At 45.7% G+C, this 22,732-nt stretch overlaps 1 protein-coding gene across 1 annotated transcript; it reads right to left on the bottom strand.

Moving 5' to 3' along the window:
- Positions 1 to 9,273: 9,273 nt before the first annotated feature.
- Positions 9,274 to 10,094, bottom strand: LOC139433617 (prothymosin alpha-A-like). The gene is made up of 2 exons (XM_071202694.1): positions 10,051 to 10,094; positions 9,274 to 9,775 (listed from the first exon to the last, which is right to left on the bottom strand). Exons 1-2 carry the CDS (start codon positions 10,092 to 10,094, stop codon positions 9,274 to 9,276), a joined length of 546 nt encoding a protein of 181 aa, XP_071058795.1.
- Between the last annotated feature and the right edge of the window lie 12,638 nt (positions 10,095 to 22,732).

Below are 22,732 nucleotides of genomic sequence, written 5' to 3'. Positions count from 1 at the left end.
TAGCTCCAGGGCACACACACATGTAGATTTGCTCAAGTAATGTACTTGTACTTGAGTAACATTTTGACTGCAGGACTTTTACTTGTAACAGAGTATTCCTACACTCTGGTACTTCTACTTTTACTACAAGTACTAGATCTGAGTACTTCTACTTTTACTCAAGTACTAGATCTGAGTACTTCTACTTTTACTCAAGTATAAGATCTGAGTACTTTTACTCCAGTACTAGATCTGAGTGCTTCTACTTTTACTGAAGTACAAGATCTGAGTACTTCTACTTTTACTCAAGTACAAGATCTGAATACTTCTACTTTTACTCAAGTATAAGATCTGAGTACTTTTACTCCAGTACTAGATCTGAGTACTTCTACTTTTACTCAAGTACAAGATCTGAGTACTTCTACTTTTACTCAAGTATAAGATCTGAGTACTTTTACTCCAGTACAAGATCTGAGTACTTTTACTCCAGTACAAGATCTGAGTACTTCTACTTTTACTCAAGTATAAGATCTGAGTACTTTTACTCCAGTACAAGATCTGAGTACTTTTACTCCAGTACTAGATCTGAGTACTTCTACTTTTACTCAAGTATAAGATCTGAGTACTTTTACTCCAGTACAAGATCTGAGTACTTTTACTCCAGTACAAGATCTGAGTATTTCTAATTTTACTCAAGTATAAGATCTGAGTACTTTTACTCCACCAGTACAAGATCTGAGTACTTCTACTTTTACTCCAGTACAAGATGTACACAGTAACAGGTGCCTGTCAGCAGCCGGCAGATCTCCAGTGAATTAAAAAGGATCTGAGCTGCAGACGAGGATTAGTGTCGCCTGCCATTGTTTGTTTGCTAATTCCATCTCCAAGGTATTTGTGGAAAATAGGCATGAATAATTGAAAGCGATTTTTCTAGTGGACGAAACGAAGCTATCAGCGAGTGGAGGGAGATTAATGAGTAGAAGGGGGGGGGGGGAGCAACCTTTAGAGCCTGAGTTTGTGAACCGAAATTGAATATGCATTGGATTTCTTTGAGATTGAGATGAGAAAAACATGAAATACAGCAATATATGTGAAGGCATGATGCTGTGGTATTAAGGTGAGTGTTTTAAATTGAATCTACAAAAAAAATTCCATCTTTCTGACAAAGTGACCGTGCCGTAGTTCCTTTATAGCCCAACATTAGCCTCCTTTAGCTTAGCGGTGGTGAGGTGAAGTCATGTGACCGTGCTGTAGTTCCTTTATAGCCCAACATTAGCCTTCTTTAGCTTAGGGGTGGTGACGTGAAGTCATGTGACCGTGCTGTAGTTCCTTTATAGCCCAACATTAGCCTCCTTTAGCTTAGCGGTGGTGAGGTGAAGTCATGTGACCGTGCTGTAGTTCCTTTATAGCCCAACATTAGCTCCTTAGCTTAGCGGTGGTGACGTGAAGTCATGTGACCGTGCTGTAGTTCCTTTATAGCCCAACATTAGCCTCCTTTAGCTTAGCGGTGGTGAGGTGAAGTCATGTGACCGTGCTGTAGTTCCTTTATAGCACAACATTAGCCTCCTTTAGCTTAGCGGTGGTGACGTGAAGTCATGTGACCGTGCTGTAGTTCCTTTATAGCCCAACATTAGCCACCTTTAGCTTAGCGGTGGTGAGTGAAGTCATGTGACCGTGCTGTAGTTCCTTTATAGCCCAACATTAGCCACCTTTAGCTTAGCGGTGGTGACGTGAAGTCATGTGACCGTGCTGTAGTTCCTTTATAGCCCAACATTAGCCACCTTTAGCTTAGCGGTGGTGACGTGAAGTCATGTGACCGTGCTGTAGTTCCTTTATAGCCCAACATTAGCCGCCTTTAGCTTAGCGGTGGTGACGTGAAGTCATGTGACCGTGCTGTAGTTCCTTTATAGCCCAACATTAGCCGCCTTTAGCTTAGCGGTGGTGACGTCAAGTCATGTGACCGTGCTGTAGTTCCTTTATAGCCCAACATTAGCCACCTTTAGCTTAGCGGTGGTGACGTGAAGTCATGTGACTGTGCTGTAGTTCCTTTATAGCCCAACATTAGCCGCCTTTAGCTTAGCGGTGGTGACGTGAAGTCATGTGACCGTGCTGTAGTTCCTTTATAGCCCAACATTAGCCGCCTTTAGCTTAGCTGTGGTGACGTTAAGTCATGTGACCGTGCTGTAGTTCCTTTATAGCCCAACATTAGCCACCATTAGCTTAGCGGTGGTGACGTGAAGTCATGTGACTGTGCTGTAGTTCCTTTATAGCCCAACATTAGCCACCTTTAGCTTAGCGGTGGAGACGTGAAGTCATGTGACCGTGCTGTAGTTCCTTTATAGCCCAATATTAGCCTCCTTTAGCTTAGCGGTGGTGACGTGAAGTCATGTGACCGTGCTGTAGTTCCTTTATAGCCCAACATTAGCCTCCTTTAGCTTAGCGGTGGTGACGTGAAGTCATGTGACCGTGCTGTAGTTCCTTTATAGCCCAACATTAGCCTCCTTTAGCTTAGCGGTGGTGACGTGAAGTCATGTGACCGTGCTGTAGTTCCTTTAGAGCCCAACATTAGCTCTTTACTTCAGAAATCATTAAGTTGTGTTAATATGTGGAGATTATCCTGCCGAACAAAACATATAAGTCTCATAAACGTTGAGAAATCCCAGTGGCTTTTTGTAGAGGGAACCAGGGAGATGCTAGCTTCTGAGTCAGCCTACCGAAATACACCATCACCAGCTGACCGTAGTGAAAGCGAACACTTGTTCTGGGTTTGAGCACCATGTTGTGCAGAAGATCCAGCCCTCTCTTGATTGGTGCAGCCAGCAGCACTCATGTATTCCCCTCCATCCCTTCATCTTGCAGTCTTGTACCCATAGTGAAGAGGCCCTCATGTGGAGAACAGCATGCTCTTGTGTGTGTTGTGTTGTTGTTGTTGTTGTTGTTGTGTTGTTGTGTGCTCGGTGCTTTGTACACTTGATGGGTGCTACTTTATGAGGCAGCAGATACAAACATAGCTATGTAAATGAGCTTCTCTCCATCTCCTGCTACTGAATGAGCCACAGTTTAATAAAAAGGGAAGCTTTGAAACGTTCCCGGTTTTAATAAACTGGAAATGTGTGAGGCTTCTTCTCGGAGAGAGATGCAGGCTTTCTGTTTGTCTGGAAATGATGGCTTTATCCGATGTTACATGCAACAGTTTGTACTGAATATATAATATATTTATATAACGGTGGACCAATCAGAGCAGACTGGGCTCTGGTTTCAGACAGAGGGTGAAAAGAGGTGCTGCAGCACAGGCAGTATGAGAACAATAAAGAGCTTTTTGAACATTAAAGCGTGTGTGTGTGTGTGTGTGTGTGTGTGTGTGTGTGTGTGTGTGTGTGTGTGTGTGTGTGTGTGTGTGTGTGTGTGTGTGTGTGTGTGTGTGTGTGTGTGTGTGTGTGTGTGTGTGTGTGTGTGTGTGTGTGTGTGTGTGTGTGTGTGGTCTCTTACCGGTACATACACTCTGAATTGCCCCCTGGATACCTGGCGCTCAGTCAGAGGTTCGGTGAGTGTTCAGAAACAGAGAGCTTCAAAGCGGGCGGCAGACATTTCGGGCTCTCCATCTTCAAAGCACTACTTGCTTTTGTACTTCCTCTTTGAGAATAATTATATATATTTTTGGACTTCCTAAAGGACTACCTGGAAACGTAATGTAAAATGTGAAGGCCATTTCGTAACAGGGGAACACAATGAGGCGCCATTATTTATTCTATGCTATAATTCAATACAACGCATACTACCTTATATCCAGGGTTGAGATTAAACATGTAATGTGTCCTCTTAGACCAGGGGGGTCAAACTCAATTTCATCACGGGCCAAATCAGCATTATGGTTGCACTCAAAGGGCCGGTTGTAACTTTAAGACTATATCAAAATACATATATAAATATTTAATATATAAAATAATGTATTATGTATATTACATTATTGCCTCTGCATTGGATTATTATCGGATAGGGTAATAACTTCATAATTAACTACGTCTGAAAGCAGAAGTCTAGGGCAAATAATTGCAAGTCTCTTCAGTGAGAATGTTACAATGATTTAAAAAGAAATTACATTTTGAAATAAAAAGTAACTTTAAAAAAAAAAATCTAATTCTGAGAACAAAGGCATATTTTGAAGAAATGAGATGCATTGTGGGACATGTAGTTCATGGGCAACATGCTTCTGTAAAGTAGCACGTAACCGTATAATAAACATATTATATTTTTTGCAAGCTCTTGTGGGGCCACAGAAAATGAAGTCGCGGGCCGCATTTGGCCCCCGGGCCTTGAGTTTGACACCCCTGTCTTAGATGATAGGAAAGGCTGCAGAATAGTGTGGTTCAGGCCGTACCTATAATACATTGATATTCAGAGAATAGTTACCTTGTTTTTCTATCCTGATTACATAATACCGCTACCTGTAATCTCCCCAAAGCCGGGGCACGGGGTTTGAAATATAAAAAAAACGTGTACTTCACCTGAGTATTTATCTACTCTTACTTACTAGCAAATCTGCATGAAGATGCTCTGTGCCTTTGCCTCCAGGCCCCTCTTTAAACATTCCTGAAAACCTGTAAATAATGCCCAGTTTCTGCGTGATGTCGGTGGCAAGAAGTGGATATTTTGAGCCTGAGATATAACCCTTTTTAAAATACATTAAATCTACTGTTGATATGTATGTGTATATATATTGCTTTTAATGGTTTATTTTATTAGTTGTTTAAGACATTTTAAAGAAATGTTGTAAGTCTTGTACAATGACTGTCACACATGCATCTATCTATCTAAAAAATGCAAAATGAACAAATAATCTCCTAATTTAATTAAAAAGCTCATAAAAGCATTAAGAAAAGTACCATTGTAACACACACACACACACACACACACACACACACACACACACACACACACACACACACACACACACACACACACACACACACACACACACACACACACACACACACACACACACACACACACACACACACACACACACACACACACACACACACACACACACACAGGGGATCTAAAGTGAAACCAGTGGCTGTATGTTGGTGGTTAGAAGTGGATATTTGTTATCGTGTGAAGCGTGATAACCGAGACAAGCTGTGTGTGCATGCATCTGTGCGTCATGTCATTCACATCGCATGGCCCCCCCACTGACTGATCTCTGCAGGTGGAAATCTATATTGCAAAGTGACTTCCTGCACTGTGTTGGCCTCCGAGGTCTTTATTCCAGTGCTGCCATTCCTCTGTCAGATGTTCAAGACAACTTTTTAACCCACTTTACGAACGTCCTCGTCAATCCAGCGCAGCCAAACTAACCCAGGTTCATTCTACGGACCACAACACTTTGCTTTTGGCACCAACACGCCCATATTACGTGTGAAATTCTTCATGTTTTTACATTAAGAGCAACATTAAAACCTGCAGGAATGGATTCAGTTCATTGTAATTCCAAATTTCAAGAAACCGGGGGAATAATCTTCAGCTTTTGCACAATAGTGGCTGTGTGTGTGTGTGTGTGTGTGTGTGTGTGTGTGTGTGTGTGTGTGTGTGTGTGTGTGTGTGTGTGTGTGTGTGTGTGTGTGTGTGTGTGTGTGTGTGTGTGTGTGTGTGTGTGTGTGTGTGTGTGTGTGTGTGTGTGTGTACCACTGGGATGCATTTGGAAATAGGTCGTTGCTAATCCCCCCCTTAAAGAAAATGAAAACACCCATCTGAAAGAGAAAGGAAGAAAGACAAGACGATGAATTATGGATACGTTTTAAGAGGGATATTGCTCCCTGGCCTTCTCACTGTTTTTCACCCCCCCCCCCTCTCCCTGTGTCCTCTGCCTCTTTTTGAATCGATATTCGCTGGCTGTCATGGGTCAGTGGTCTGTATGCATCGTGCTACAGAAGCACTGTCTTTCCCAGGGGTTTTCTGTGGAGGTGATAACTCGCTGCTATCTCAAACCACTCTTTCAGGCTTTCAATTTAACTCCAATATCCACCTCAGATTGACTCGGGATGACACACAGGAATACAAATGGTCCTTTTTTACCAGTAGGAAAGTGAGCATGTCTAAATATATGCAGATATGCAGATTAAAGGATGTCTGGACTAAAGTCGTTTTGGTTTATATTACGTATAAAAACGTTTTTGAATTGACCTTTTTGTAAACCAAGGTGCATTAAGTAGTATTTAAGGGGATGTTAGCTTCATGACTTGGTTAAAAACCTGCTGAATTGTTATCCATCTCAGATTAACTTTATATAAATCACAATTTGTATTAATTCTAAAAATGTATTTTAATTGACAATTGTGTAAACCCAGCACTTAGCGGTAGTTAGCATGCTAGTTAGGCTAATGCTAGCTCCATGACTTAGTAGAAGCTTCATTACTTTTTACCCATCTCAGATTGACTTTGAATGACACAAAAGAATATTAATGTACATTTTTGTAAAAGTATCAAAATGTATTTTAATTGACCTTTTTGTTAACCCAGCACTTAGCGGTAGTTAGCATGCTAGGTAGGCTAATGTTAGCTTCAGTACTTGGTTGAAAACAAGCTGACGTTTTATCCACTCCAGATTTATTTTGAATGAAACAAAGAAATATAAATAATAGTATTTGTTGCGTAAAAAGTAGATTTTTCAAATAACCTTTTTGTAAACCCAGCATTTAGCGGTGGTAAGCATGCTAGTTAGGCTAATGTTAGCATCCTAACTTGGTTGAAAAACTAGCCGACTTTTAATCCACCTTGGATTGACTTTGAATTGAATAAAGGAATATAGATGATCCTCTTTGATAGGTATAACAATGTTTTTTAATTGACCTTTTTTAAACCTTTTTATAGTGTAAACCCTGGAAATGGAAATAGGCTATCATGCTAATGGTAGCACCCCTCGCTAGTTAGAGATCCATTGTAAAGGACAAAGAAATAAAGACACAGCATTGTTTTTGTATTGCCATGTTGAACTAGTTTGATTTGACGTATAAGTATTAAATCAGGTATGTTATTATTATGTAACCTTGTTTAGCTGCGAAGTATACCAACCAGTCTCACGGCATTTCGTGTTATAGTCACGAAATTAATCTATTGATTCGTGTTCACCAACACGATCTTCGCATTTTTTTCGTATCACACAGAACGATTTTAAAAGCAATGTAAATAATAACAAATTAGAAGGAAAAAAAGATTGAAAAAATACAGATTTCAGTATTCTGACACAGAACGATATTTCTATAGGTAGTATGTTTCGTGCCTGCACCAAATAATAACAGATTATAAGGAGTATTCTGAGGCTCTGAGCCATTTCTTTTCCTCGCGGACGGCAAACAAACTCCGACATTATACCATTTAAAATAAAAGGGATAGACTGAGGGTAAGATATTGAGTAAGAACATGTTTTTATGAACCACAGCTTCCGGTCTTCCAAGAGCCGACCGGACAAAAAGACGGTAACCCGAAAATCGTGTTGGTGAACACGAATCAATACATTAAATTAATTTCGTGACTACAACACGAAATGCCGTGAGACTGGGTTGAGTATACATACAGACAGATGTTCGCTTTGTGCTTAGCATTTTCAAACTTCATGTTTTCAATTGTTATGTTAGAAGAGAAAAGGTTTTTACAGTATATTGAGAAGCAGCTTGGTTAACAACACCTGCAGCTGCACAACATATAAGGAAATAAGGTTCTTTATTTGTGCTGTCATGCGAACATAGCTACAGAGTAGTTATGCCGATTGGCTTCTCCAACAGTGCAACACAATAACACAGATGCAAAAAAAAATACAGTGCAAGTAAATAGTAAATACAAAAAGAGAAATAGTTTAAAAAGTGCAATAAGAGTCTGTATGCAAGTTATTGGAATGATATATTAGAGAAATAGATAAGTAACGACTAAGTAGCAGATGTACTTCCCTAATGACCCGCTATCTTTCCCTCAAATACAAGCATTGCTATTTCACATCAAACTGCATGTTATGAGCATCACAGCGGTGTGTGTGTGTGTGTGTGTGTGTGTGTGTGTGTGTGTGTGTGTGTGTGTGTGTGTGTGTGTGTGTGTGTGTGTGTGTGTGTGTGTGTGTGTGTGTGTGTGAGTGTGAGTGTGAGTGTGAGTGTGAGTGTGAGATGAGTGTGTGTGTGTGTGTGTTTGTCTTGCCACAGGCGTCCTAAAACTCCAAGTCCAATTACCTGTGTTGAGGCCATATTTCAGACGGGGGGGGGGGGGGGGGATTACAGCGTATTATTCTTGCACAAACAACAGTGTGTCTGCCCGGCAGCCTGCCGGCGGCAGAGGGAGGCGTTGGAGGCGTTGCATTAGCACCTGGATGTGTGAACAGCAGAGTTCTGACCTTTTACCGGTGACTGATACACTACCTGGAAAAAGTGTTCGCCCCCCGTGGATTCCTCCTCTGTCCTCCGTCTTTCTATTCCACTTCTTTGTCTGATCAAGCTTCCCTTTCATCCTCCATCTATCGGTCGTGGATCCGAAACCTTTAGACACTCAAGATATAGCAAGATATAAACCCTGCTGATTGAAGGAAGGATTAGAAATAGAAGACTTGCGTCAAGAGTCTGTCTCAAGAATCTCTCCGGTTTGACACACTTCTTTTTAGTTTACATAGCTCTATACCTTTGGAGCTTATGTTGCACGATCCTATGCTAATGTGCATGCATGCTACAAAGGTCTCTTTAAATGCATGCTACAAAGGTCTCTTGAAAGGAACTAGAGGCTGAAGCTCACGAGCATGGCGTACAACACACGATCATATAGTATGGGTTATTCCAGCACGCTCTCCACAGAAGCTCTCGGTTCTCTGACAGCTGATACGATGACCAGAGGATGTCCGTCAAGATGTCGCCTCGTTGCCTTTGACTTGTTGTCACCGTCGCTTTTGTGATGCAAAATGCTCCATTAAAGCTCCTCGAGGCGCCCGAGGAAAGACTTGCTTCCCACGCACAGCTTCACAACTCTTAATCCACGCGTCAACCCGTCTGTTGGTGGTGATATGCAGAATGTGTGACGTACGTACACGTCCTCCTCCAGTCACCTGCCGGGGCTCCAGTTAGACGATGAGCAGGTCTACCCGGGAATCAGCCCCACGGAGACGGCTAAACGAGGAGGAGACGAGCCGTGCAGCGCAACAGGTGTCCTTAAAGAGACGGGAGGCTTTGACTCTTTCTGGAGACAGTTTTTTAAGGATAGAAATTGTTTTTAATTTACCTTTTTTTTTAAATGTAAACCCTGGAAATGTAAATAGGCTTGCTGTCACGTTAAAAGGGCTAAAGCGTCCTCAGCGTCCTTAGCGTCCTCAGCGTCCTCAGCGTCCTTAGCGTCCTTAGCGTCCTCAGCGTCCTCAGCGTCCTCAGCGTCCTCAGCGTCCTTAGCGTCCTCAGCGTCCTCAGCGTCCTCAGCGTCCTCAGCGTCCTGAGCGTCCTGAGCGTCCTCAGCGTCCTCAGCGTCCTCAGGGTCCTCAGCGTCCTCAGCGTCCTCAGCGTCCTCAGGGTCCTCAGCGTCCTCAGCGTCCTGAGCGTCCTCAGCGTCCTCAGCGTCCTCAGCGTCCTCAGGGTCCTCAGCGTCCTCAGGGTCCTCAGCGTCCTCAGCGTCCTCAGCGTCCTCAGCGTCCTCAGCGTCCTCAGCGTCCTTAGCGTCCTCAGCGTCCTTAGCGTCCTCAGCGTCCTGAGCGTCCTCAGCGTCCTTAGCGTCCTCAGCGTCCTTAGCGTCCTGAGCGTCCTTAGCGTCCTTAGCGTCCTGAGCGTCCTTAGCGTCCCTAAAAAGATGGGGGGGTGTTTCTTGCTCTTGTCTCTAACTTGGGTGCATTTAAGGATAAAAAGTGTTTTAATTGACCTGCAGCGAGTAACCTCTAACCCAGAGAAGACTGTACTTCCTGGGTATAGGGACGTAACGTAACGGCTCCGCAGATTGGTCCAAATTGACCAACCCGCGGAGCCGTTACGTTCGGGCTCTTGACGGCTTGGTGTCGTATCAAAGGGCTAAAGTTAAAGCGCCTTAAGCGTCCGTAAAAAGACGGGATGTGTTTCTTACTTGTCTCTACTCGAGTTCAATCTCTGGAGACTGGTTTGTTGCATATAGTTTTTATTCTGCTGCTTTTGTTCTGCGTGGATGTATCCAGCGTGGATGTATCCAGCGTGGATGTATCCAGCGTGGATGTATAGTATGGATGTATCCAGCGTGGATGTATCCAGTATGGATGTATCCAGCGTGGATGTATAGTATGGATGTATCCAGCGTGGATGTATAGTATGGATGTATCCAGTATGGATGTATCCAGCGTGGATGTATCCAGTGTGGATGTATCCAGTGTGGATGTATCCAGTGTGGATGTATAGTATGGATGTATCCAGTGTGGATGTATCCAGCGTGGATGTATCCAGTGTGGATGTATCCAGCGTGGATGTATCCAGTATGGATGTATCCAGTGTGGATGTATAGTATGGATGTATCCAGTGTGGATGTATAGTATGGATGTATCCAGTATGGATGTATCCAGCGTGGATGTATCCAGTGTGGATGTATCCAGTGTGGATGTATCCAGTGTGGATGTATAGTATGGATGTATCCAGTGTGGATGTATCCAGCGTGGATGTATCCAGTGTGGATGTATCCAGCGTGGATGTATCCAGTATGGATGTATCCAGTGTGGATGTATAGTATGGATGTATCCAGTGTGGATGTATCCAGTGTGGATGTATAGTATGGATGTATCCAGTGTGGATGTATCCAGCGTGGATGTATCCAGCGTGGATGTATCCAGCGTGGATGTATCCAGTATGGATGTATCCAGCGTGGATGTATCAGTAGTGGATGTATCCAGTGTGGATGTATCCAGCGTGGATAGTATGGTATCCAGCGTGGATGTATCCAGCGTGGATGTATCCAGCGTGGATGTATCCAGCGTGGATGTATCCAGTATGGATGTATCCAGCGTGGATGTATCCTGCGTGGATGTATCCAGCGTGGATGTATCCAGCGTGGATGTATCCAGCGTGGATGTATCCAGCGTGGATGTATCCAGCGTGGATGTATCCAGTGTGGATGTATAGTATGGATGTATCCAGTATGGATGTATCCAGTGTGGATGTATAGTATGGATGTATCCAGCGTGGATGTATCCAGTGTGGATGTATCCAGTGTGGATGTATCCAGTATGGATGTATCCAGTGTGGATGTATAGTATGGATGTATCCAGCGTGGATGTATCCAGCGTGGATGTATCCAGTATGGATGTATCCAGCGTGGATGTATCCTGCGTGGATGTATCCAGCGTGGATGTATCCTGCGTGGATGTATCCAGCGTGGATGTATCCAGTATGGATGTATCCAGCGTGGATGTATCCAGTGTGGATGTATAGTATGGATGTATCCAGTGTGGATGTATCCAGTGTGGATGTATCCAGTATGGATGTATCCAGTGTGGATGTATAGTATGGATGTATCCAGCGTGGATGTATCCAGCGTGGATGTATCCAGTATGGATGTATCCAGCGTGGATGTATCCTGCGTGGATGTATCCAGCGTGGATGTATCCAGCGTGGATGTATCCAGCGTGGATGTATCCAGCGTGGATGTATCCAGTGTGGATGTATAGTATGGATGTATCCAGTGTGGATGTATCCAGTGTGGATGTATCCAGTGTGGATGTATCCAGTGTGGATGTATCCAGTGTGGATGTATCCTGTGTGGATGTATCCAGCGTGGATGTATCCAGCGTGGATGTATCCAGCGTGGATGTATCCAGCGTGGATGTATCCAGTGTGGATGTATCCAGTGTGGATGTATCCAGTGTGGATGTATCCAGCGTGGATGTATCCTGCGTGGATGTATCCAGCGTGGATGTATCCAGCGTGGATGTATCCAGCGTGGATGTATCCAGTGTGGATGTATAGTATGGATGTATCCAGTGTGGATGTATCCAGTGTGGATGTATCCAGTGTGGATGTATCCTGTGTGGATGTATCCAGCGTGGATGTATCCAGCGTGGATGTATCCAGCGTGGATGTATCCAGCGTGGATGTATCCAGCGTGGATGTATCCAGTGTGGATGTATCCAGCGTGGATGTATCCAGCGTGGATGTATCATCACGCAGCGACGCCGAGCCGCTGGCTGGTTTCCAAACAGAGGATTGCTGGAGAACGTTGATTCGGAGTGGGAGGAGATCCAATAGCAAACAGCCAAACTGTGTATTCAGATTCCTTGAATTGCATCCTGAATATATTCCTCTTTCAGCTGCCGACAGGAATGATGACGACGGTGAGCGAGGCGGTGATGAAAGGGCTCGGTGACGCATCAGGCACGCTGAAAGCAAAATGATATCTGAACTAATAAAATCTCAGAAGCAGGAAATGTGATATTTGTCGTGTTGACAGCTGCGTGAGCCCCCCGCCCCCCCGCGGTGCGCAGGGGGCTTCGTGCCCTCTCGTGGTTTCAGGGGGTGACTTAAAGGCCACTGGCAGAACAACGGGTTTGCTTTGACATGAACCTCCTCCAGCTGAAAGCACCTGCTGGAGATTCCATCTGGAACACTCCGGCGGTGACTTAGCTGCGACTTGAAGGATGAACATATAGAACACTTGCTCAGAACAGAAGCTTTGCAGTCGATGCTCTGAAGAAAACACCTTCAAGTGTCTCTCAGGGTCCAACACGTGGTTTTGTTGCTTAGGCATCAATTAGAGCCTTTCATCTCAGAATAAAAAGATTTCAAAAAGAGAAATTATTGCTTAAATCAATATTCATTTTAGTTTTGAGGCGTATTTAAAGCTTTTTAATCGTATGTAGTCGTAGCTTGTGGTGTTTTGTGACGGCAAACGAGAAGATATACTTTTGAAGCACTTCATATTAAACTATCCCTGAATGTGGCATAGTTTAGACTACGTGTCAAACCTGAGGCCCGGGGGCCAAATCAGGGCCTTAGTGGATTTAATTTCGGCCCGCAGGATAATTTCTAATTCCTATTAGATCTGGCCCGCCGGTATATTGCACCTTCACTCCATCCTGAGGGTCTCCTCCGCTCAGAGCCGGACCCCAAACATTGATGACCTCTCACCCTGATGAGACGCCAAGTGTCTGAGCTAGCATCTCAGAGCAGCACACTGAGTCCAATGGATGCTTCCTTCTGCACTTTCTCTCTCACGACAGCAGGGCATGTTTGGTTTCTCTCTGAGGGAATAGTTTTGTTGAAGCTGTTGTCGGCCTGTGGGGAAATGTACTCATGAGAAGTGACTCTGGAGAAGCTGCAGATAGAGCCATGAGAAATGAATGCAGCTGATTATTTAATGTTGTTTTTATATCAATAGTTTAAGCTTTGTTAGTTCCAGGTTTAATTTGTGCAATAAGTTCATTTCAATACGTTCTGCAGTAAACACTGAACCAGTCCGGCCCTCCACTAGCACCCACTTTTTAACGTTGGCCCCCTGTTTGAGTTTGACGCCCTGCTTTAGACCAATTTGAAGGAAAAATAGGAAGCATTCAATCCTTGGTCCTAAAGAATATAGCCTTTAAAAGAATATTCTAGAACAGAAATCTGATTTATTTTGGTAAAGCATCAAACTAAACGTTTTGGTACGTGGGTCGTAGCGTGTTCTGTATGGATATCAGGGCTACCGACATTTCCAGCCATTATATTTGCACGTAATCCATTTCTGTTTACATCGTGGAGCAGAAGAGCTGATGTTCTCACCCTGGCTGAATTGATCGAGGTCTTATTGATGTATAATTTAATTCTTAGCGCTACCGCAGAGTTTCGGATATTAGATGGTTACATGTCGGTTTGACGCTCGTGTCTTACTTACGCCGGTTTGTTGCTCTGCTAACAGCTGCAGATCGTGGTTACGATTAAACGTCTCGTGGGGAGAGTTGTCCTCGGGGCGAGATGTCTTAAACATACAGATGCTATCTTTAGTCTGTCTGTTTTAGATGCTCTTGATTACCACCCTCTCCCTCATATCCTGCCTTGAGTGATGGCGTTGGTGATTCCTAACGACAGTCGTAACAAATCCACGATAATGAGGTCGAGCTGGCGTTTTCTCCCCGTCTCTGAAATCGCCCTTCACAGCTCCGATAATCAGCTGTTCCTCTTCCAGGGTCCGGATCAATCCCCTCTCAGACCCCCTGCATGTCCGTTTCCCCCAAATATCGTGTGCGTGCGTGTGCGTGCACGTGTGTATGTGTGTGTGTGTGTGTGTGTGTGTGTGTGTGTGTGTGTGTGTGTGTGTGTGTGTGTGAGAGCAGGATGTCTGCACCAACACATCATTACCATCCGTTCGAGCCATTAGCTTGTGGAGAGCAAAATGTGGGATGAAAAGCGCTGTGTCTATGAATATGTACTCCACGTGCACTGGTGTGTGTGCTGTGCCCTCCTGTGCATACTGAGTGTGTGTGTGTGTGTGTGTGTGTGTGTGTGTGTGTGTGTGTGTGTGTGTGTGTGTGTGTGTGTGTGTGTGTGTGTGTGTGTGTGTGTGTGTGTGTGTGTGTGTGTGTGTGTGTGTGTGTGTGTGTGTGTGTGTGTGTGTGTGTGTGTGTGTGTGTGTGTGTGTTCAGTGATGTGGTTAGTAATATGGAGACCTGCAGGAGACAGTCCGTGGAGAGCCTGCAGGATAATTGCTGCCACAGTGACAGGTAGGGCTGCTTCTGTCAGTGAGGAGGCAGTGGAGTGTGTGTGTGTGTGTGCGTGTGTGTGTGTGTGTGTGTGTGTGTGTGTGTGTGTGTGTGTGTGTGTGTGTGTGTGTGTGTGTGTGTGTGTGTGTGTGTGTGTGTGTGTGTGTGTGTGTCAGCTTCGCCATCCTCTCCTCCAATAAGCATTTCCCCAGTAGGCTGCCTTCAGACGGTGGCAGCCTTCCAGATGTTTTCATCTCGTATCACACATCACACATCGAGGGGAAAAATAAATGAAGCATCAATCTCCAACCGTTTGGGTTTCACTCAAAGACGTGTGTTTTTTTATGTAGCTTTAAAACGTCGTTTAGGATGTGTGTGTGTGTGTGTGTGTGTGTGTGTGTGTGTGTGTGTGTGTGTGTGTGTGTGTGTGTGCGTGTGTGTGCAGACTTGTGTGCGTCTCCCTGCAGAACGTGCTTTGTATTCACCGCCTCCTCGTGGCTCGTGTTATCACAAAAGGTCACGAGGCTCTCCTGATGTCTCAGATCGCCCAGTCTTCATAGTCTCTGAATCGTTTATCGGTTCCTCCTCAGTCTGCACGGCCCTTAATATCCCCCTGCAGCTGCTGCTCACATGGCACGACATCCTTAGAATCAGAACCAGGTTTACTTCCAGGTAGGTGGACACGTACGAGGAATTGACTTGATGTCATGGAGCGTACATACAAGTAAAACAACAATGTAAAAACACAGATTGAGAAGTATTCTAAGAAAACTATAATAACATTAAAACATATTTTAAATAATACAAAATATAATAATAGATTACATTTGTATAGCGCCTTTCAAGGGACCCAAGGCCGGAGCTTTGAAGCTCCCCCTCCTCAAGAGAGATATTAGCAATACCCAAGCTCCTCCCCCTTAAGAGAGATAGCAGCAGTACCCAAGCTCCTCCCCTTAAGAGAGATAGCAGCGATACCCAAGCTCCTCCCCCTTAAGAGAGATAGCAGCAGTACCCAAGCTCCTCCCCCTTAAGAGAGATAGCAGCAGTACCCAAGCTCCTCCCCCTTAAGAGAGATAGCAGCGATACCCAAGCTCCTCCCCCTTAACAGAGATAGCAGCAGTACCCAAGCTCCTCCTCCTTAAGAGAGATAGCAGCGATACCCAAGCTCCTCCCCCTTAACAGAGATAGCAGCAGTACCCAAGCTCCTCCTCCTTAAGAGAGATAGCAGCAGTACCCAAGCTCCTCCTCCTTAAGAGAGATAGCAGCAGTACCCAAGCTCCTCCCCCTTAAGAGAGATAGCAGCAGTACCCAAGCTCCTCCCCCTTAAGAGAGATAGCAGCGATACCCAAGCTCCTCCCCCTTAACAGAGATAGCAGCAGTACCCAAGCTCCTCCTCCTTAAGAGAGATAGCAGCAGTACCCAAGCTCCTCCCCCTTAAGAGAGATAGCAGTGATACCCAAGCTCCTCCCCCTTAAGAGAGATAGCAGCAGTACCCAAGCTCCTCCCCCTTAAGAGAGATAGTAGCAGTACCCAAGTTCCTTCCCCTTAAGAGAGATAGCCCCAAGCTCCTCCCCCTTAAGAGAGATAGCAGTGATACCCAAGCTCCTCCCCCTTAAGAGAGATAGCAGTGATACCCAAGCTCCTCCCCCTTATGAGAGATAGCAGTGATACCCAAGCTCCTCCCCCTTACGAGAGATAGCAGTGATACCCAAGCTCCTCCCCCTTAAGAGAGATAGCAATGATACCCAAGCTCCTCCCCCTTAAGAGAGATAGCCCCAAGCTCCTCCCCCTTAAGAGAGATAGCAGTGATACCCAAGCTCCTCCCCCTTAAGAGAGATAGCCGCAGTACCCAAGCTCCTCCCACTTAAGAGAGATAGCAGCAATACCCAAGCTCCCCCCCTTAAGAGAGATAGCCCCAAGCTCCTCCCCCTTAAGAGAGATAGCAGCGATACCCAAGCTCCTCCCCCTTAAGAGAGATAGCAGCAATACCCAAGCTCCTCCCCCTTACGAGAGATAGCAGTGATACCCAAGCTCCTCCCCCTTAAGAGAGATAGCAGCAATACCCAAGCTCCTCCCCCTTACGAGAGATAGCAGTGATGGAGCTTTTTCATTACAGATTTGAAAACATCGTTGCTTGCACAATGTGCACAAAGTAGCACAATTGCTGCAGCCTAGCAGCTGATCTCAGAGCACGCTCCCCTCTCCTGCAGGGGGGCGTGGTCAGCTGCAGCTCACAGAATCAGCCCCCTGCAGCTCTGGAAAGAGCAAATGGAGCGAAATGAGGCATGGCATTTGATTAATTATAAAAGGTATAATATGTGGTAAACTGAAGAGCCCTTTGGGAGCCGAAAGAGCCGGCTCTTCTTAGTGAGCCGAGCCAAATGATCCGGCTCACCAAGAAGAGCCGGAATTCCCATCACGACCCGGCACTTGACTGATGTTATATCGCTTTGCATTCTGGGTTAACAGACTGGAAAGCGATAGGTCGCTTTTTCTGTCAATCAAGTAAACTCCTGAATTAAGTGGCAGGGAGGACAAGGGAGGAGGGATCAAAACCTGTTTTGTCTATTTTAACGGAGCTTGATTTTTTTTATTTTAATGAATGACTCGCGGTCTACCAGCATTGCCCCCGCGGGCGACCGGTCGCCCGCGGTCGACGTACTGGGCACCTCTGCTCTGGAGGCTCGCCCACATGAGACTTTGAAATCTCGCGGAACAAAGACGCCCGCAGCCTTGAGAGCGAGGCGAGGCGAGTTGGCGCAGTTGCTCTCCACGAGCTGCGGAAGCGAAATGCTTGATGGGAAACGGCTCGCTGGTATCTCGAGCTGAGCGCTCATTGGTGGGTTTTACCACGTGCTGCTGATGAAGCTCTCCCATTGGCTGGCAAAAGTGTGTTGTTGTTTTGTGTCAGTTTTACGTCGCCACATCCATTCCCATTTTTCATCATTGTTCCACAATGTTTATCATCATGAAATTAATATCTATATATGTTATACTATACTGCTTACCGTTTTCATACTTTATATATCTTATTATATTCATACACACTGTTCATACTGCTCACAGGCTGATATCTAGTGTATTCATACACACTGTCCATACTGCTCTCAGGCTGATATCTAGTGTATTAATACACACTGTTCATACTGCTCTCAGGCTGATATCTAGTGTATTAATACACACTGTGCATACTGCTCACAGGCTGATATCTAGTGTATTCATACACACTGTTCATACTGCTCTCAGGCTGATATCTAGTGTATTAATACACACTGTGCATACTGCTCACAGGCTGATATCTAGTGTATTCATACACACTGTTCATACTGCTCTCAGGCTGATATCTAGTGTATTCATACACACTGTGCATACTGCTCTCAGGCTGATATCTAGTGTATTCATACACACTGTTCATACTGCTCTCAGGCTGATATCTAGTGTATTCATACACACTGTTCATACTGCTCTCAGGCTGATATCTAGTGTATTAATACACACTGTTCATACTGCTCTCAGGCTGATATCTAGTGTATTAATACACACTGTGCATACTGCTCTCAGGCTGATATCTAGTGTATTCATACACACTGTTCATACTGCTCTCAGGCTGATATCTAGTGTATTAATACACACTGTTCATACTGCTCTCAGGCTGATATCTAGTGTATTCATACACACTGTTCATACTGCTCTCAGGCTGATATCTAGTGTATTCATACCCCACTGTTTATTCATCATTCAATTCATTCTATATGTTATTCTGTAGATTGTGAACATTACTTTCCACTTCGCTGCTTGTTGCACCTGGTTAGAAGCTAAACTGCATTTCGTTCTCTCAGTACCTGTAATCTGTGCAATAACAATAAAGTTTCTCTTTAAGTTAAACCAAATCATTAAAATAAAATCTATTGTAATGTAATGATTTGGTTTAACCTTATTTATTGAATACATCATTTAAAATGGCAAGATTAAATCAAATTACATCCATGTTGTACACATCATAAAGCTTAAAGTGGCAGCTAAAGAGTTAACACAGCAGCAGGTCTGTTCAGTTCAGCTCATGAAGCTTCATGTGTGCGGATCTGAAGGGACTGATCCTTTGTAGCCTGTCCACCTATCAGTTTGCAAACATTAAGAGGGAGGAGCATTTCTATTGCATCCACTTCATCTGCAACGAAAAACGCCAACGCAAGCTCCTCCCCCCTAAGAGAGATAGCAGTGATACCCAAGCTCCTCCCCCTTAAGAGAGATAGCAGTGATACCCAAGCTCCTCCCCCTTAAGAGAGATAGCAGTGATACCCAAGGCCGTAGAACTATGCCATGGGAAAAGAGACAGTGAAGAGCGAAAATGATGAACTGCGTCGAAGGTTGAATACCTCAGCAAATGATTCCCTAACGGCAGCAATAAAATCAAAAAGCAGATATTGTGTGTTTTCCTCACAGAAACGCCACCAAGCTCAGACTCTCAGCCATGAGATCAGTTCCTCTCGCTGATTGATTAATAGATCGTGGCTGCTCTGACACTCTGTGTGGAAAAAGGCATTTTGCTTTTGAGAGGCGAGACACCAATTCTTCACGGGAGGAAGGGAGGAAGGGAGGAAGGGAGGAAGGGAGGAAGCTAAAGCAAACGATGCCTCCAGATGTGACATAAGCCTTTGATTAAACTTGCTATACAAATAAAATGTATTATTATTATTATCAATATCTGTTTTCTTTTTTATGTCTGCCGAATTTTATTCCATATTTCATTCCATTTTATTCCATAGAGGCGATGGAGGAAGGGGCGGGACTTCGCCGCTCTGCTCTATTTCTATGTAAATACTGCCATATTTGACTGTACTATTTTTAACATGTTTTAAACGTGATTATAGTTTTCTTAAAATAGTTCTCTATCTGTGTTTTACATTTTCGTTTTACTCTTATGTCTGCTCCATGACACCAAGTCAAACTCCTCGTACGAACATAATGTTATGTTTCAATACAAGACTATACGTTTTAAATGATTATAAGACCATGTGACACGCCACAGAGGAAGTCAACGATATCAACGTCAGGAATAAATAGCAACAATAAGCGAAATGTTGCAATGCGAGAAAGAGGCAGAAACACATGAAGTACTGCAGAAACACATGAAGTACTGCAGTACACATGAAGTACTGCAGTACACATGAAGTACTGCAGAAACACATGAAGTACTGCAGTACACATGAAGTACTGCAGTACACATGAAGTACTGCAGAAACACATGAAGTACTGCAGAAACACATGAAGTACTGCAGTACACATGAAGTACTGCAGAAACACATGAAGTACTGCAGTACACATGAAGTACTGCAGTACACATGAAGTACTGCAGTACACATGAAGTACTGCAGAAACACATGAAGTACTGCAGTACACATGAAGTACTGCAGTACACATGAAGTACTGCAGTACACATGAAGTACTGCAGAAACACATGAAGTACTGCAGTACACATGAAGTACTGCAGAAACACATGAAGTACTGCAGAAACACATGAAGTACTGCAGTACACATGAAGTACTGCAGAAACACATGAAGTACTGCAGTACACATGAAGTACTGCAGAAACACATGAAGTACTGCAGTACACTTGAAGTACTGCAGAAACACATGAAGTACTGCAGAAACACATGAAGTACTGCAGTACACATGAAGTACTGCAGAAACACATGAAGTACTGCAGTACACATGAAGTACTGCAGAAACACATGAAGTACTGCAGAAACACATGAAGTACTGCAGAAACACATGAAGTACTGCAGAAACACATGAAGTACTGCAGTACACATGAAGTACTGCAGAAACACATGAAGTACTGCAGAAACACATGAAGTACTGCAGTACACATGAAGTACTGCAGTACACATGAAGTACTGCAGAAACACATGAAGTACTGCAGTACACATGAAGTACTGCAGTACACATGAAGTACTGCAGAAACACATGAAGTACTGCAGAAACACATGAAGTACTGCAGTACACATGAAGTACTGCAGAAACACATGAAGTACTGCAGTACACATGAAGTACTGCAGTACACATGAAGTACTGCAGTACACATGAAGTACTGCAGAAACACATGAAGTACTGCAGTACACATGAAGTACTGCAGTACACATGAAGTACTGCAGTACACATGAAGTACTGCAGAAACACATGAAGTACTGCAGTACACATGAAGTACTGCAGAAACACATGAAGTACTGCAGAAACACATGAAGTACTGCAGTACACATGAAGTACTGCAGAAACACATGAAGTACTGCAGTACACATGAAGTACTGCAGAAACACATGAAGTACTGCAGTACACTTGAAGTACTGCAGAAACACATGAAGTACTGCAGAAACACATGAAGTACTGCAGTACACATGAAGTACTGCAGAAACACATGAAGTACTGCAGTACACATGAAGTACTGCAGAAACACATGAAGTACTGCAGAAACACATGAAGTACTGCAGAAACACATGAAGTACTGCAGAAACACATGAAGTACTGCAGTACACATGAAGTACTGCAGAAACACATGAAGTACTGCAGTACACATGAAGTACTGCAGTACACATGAAGTACTGCAGAAACACATGAAGTACTGCAGAAACACATGAAGTACTGCAGTACACATGAAGTACTGCAGAAACACATGAAGTACTGCAGTACACATGAAGTACTGCAGAAACACATGAAGTACTGCAGTACACATGAAGTACTGCAGAAACACATGAAGTACTGCAGTACACATGAAGTACTGCAGTACACGCGCCTCCTGCATGAGGAAGACAACCCTCTGGATGTGGCTCACAAGCTGCCTCATGCTGTGCCTGCAGGTCTTCGCACCGCCCATCAGCATGCACCTGGCGCCTCTCGCACCTGGCGCCTCTCTCACCTGGCGCCTCTCTCACCTGGCGCCTCTCGCACCTGGCGCCTCTCGCACCTGGCGCCTCTCTCACCTGGCGCCTCTCTCACCTGGCGCCTCTCTCACCTGGCGCCTCTCTCACCTGGCGCCTCTCGCACCTGGCGCCTCTCGCACCTGGCGCCTCTCTCACCTGGCGCCTCTCGCACCTGGCGCCTCTCTCACCTGGCGCCTCTCTCACCTGGCGCCTCTCTCACCTGGCGCCTCTCGCACCTGGCGCCTCTCGCACCTGGCGCCTCTCGCACCTGGCGCCTCTCTCACCTGGCGCCTCTCGCACCTGGCGCCTCTCTCACCTGGCGTCTCTCTCACCTGGCGCCTCTCTCACCTGGCGCCTCTCGCACCTGGCGCCTCTCACCTGGCGTCTCTCGCACCTGGCGCCTCTCGCACCTGGCGCCTCTCGCACCTGGCGCCTCTCGCACCTGGCGCCTCTCTCACCTGGCGTCTCTCTCACCTGGCGCCTCTCGCACCTGGCGCCTCTCGCACCTGGCGCCTCTCGCACCTGGCGCCTCTCTCACCTGGCGCCTCTCTCACCTGGCGTCTCTCTCACCTGGCGCCTCTCGCACCTGGCGTCTCTCGCACCTGGCGCCTCTCTCACCTGGCGCCTCTCTCACCTGGCGTCTCTCTCACCTGGCGCCTCTCGCACCTGGCGCCTCTCGCACCTGGCGCCTCTCGCACCTGGCGCCTCTCTCACCTGGCGCCTCTCTCACCTGGCGTCTCTCTCACCTGGCGCCTCTCGCACCTGGCGTCTCTCGCACCTGGCGCCTCTCTCACCTGGCGCCTCTCGCACCTGGCGCCTCTCGCACCTGGCGCCTCTCGCACCTGGCGCCTCTCTCACCTGGCGCCTCTCGCACCTGGCGCCTCTCGCACCTGGCGCCTCTCGCACCTGGCGCCTCTCTCACCTGGCGCCTCTCGCACCTGGCGTCTCTCGCACCTGGCGCCTCTCTCACCTGGCGCCTCTCGCACCTGGCGCCTCTCGCACCTGGCGCCTCTCGCACCTGGCGCCTCTCTCACCTGGCGCCTCTCGCACCTGGCGCCTCTCTCACCTGGCGTCTCTCTCACCTGGCGCCTCTCGCACCTGGCGCCTCTCGCACCTGGCGCCTCTCTCACCTGGCGCCTCTCTCACCTGGCGCCTCTCGCACCTGGCGCCTCTCTCACCTGGCGCCTCTCTCACC

This window comes from Pseudochaenichthys georgianus, unplaced genomic scaffold, assembly GCF_902827115.2.
Source record: "Pseudochaenichthys georgianus unplaced genomic scaffold, fPseGeo1.2 scaffold_729_arrow_ctg1, whole genome shotgun sequence".
Taxonomy (NCBI): Eukaryota; Metazoa; Chordata; class Actinopteri; order Perciformes; family Channichthyidae; genus Pseudochaenichthys; species Pseudochaenichthys georgianus.
Note: the sequence above shows the minus strand (reverse complement) of the source record. Positions and strands in the feature narration are given on the sequence as shown.

Excerpts from the sequence above, each read along its gene's own strand:
- LOC139433617 (XM_071202694.1), bottom strand. The coding sequence starts at position 10,094 with ATGCAACAAACCAGTCTCCAGAGATTGAACTCGAGTAGAGACAA. Across the intron at positions 9,776-10,050 it reads TTGAACTCGAGTAGAGACAA|GGACGCTAAGGACGCTCAGG; the intron begins GTAAGAAACACA and ends CCATCTTTTTAG.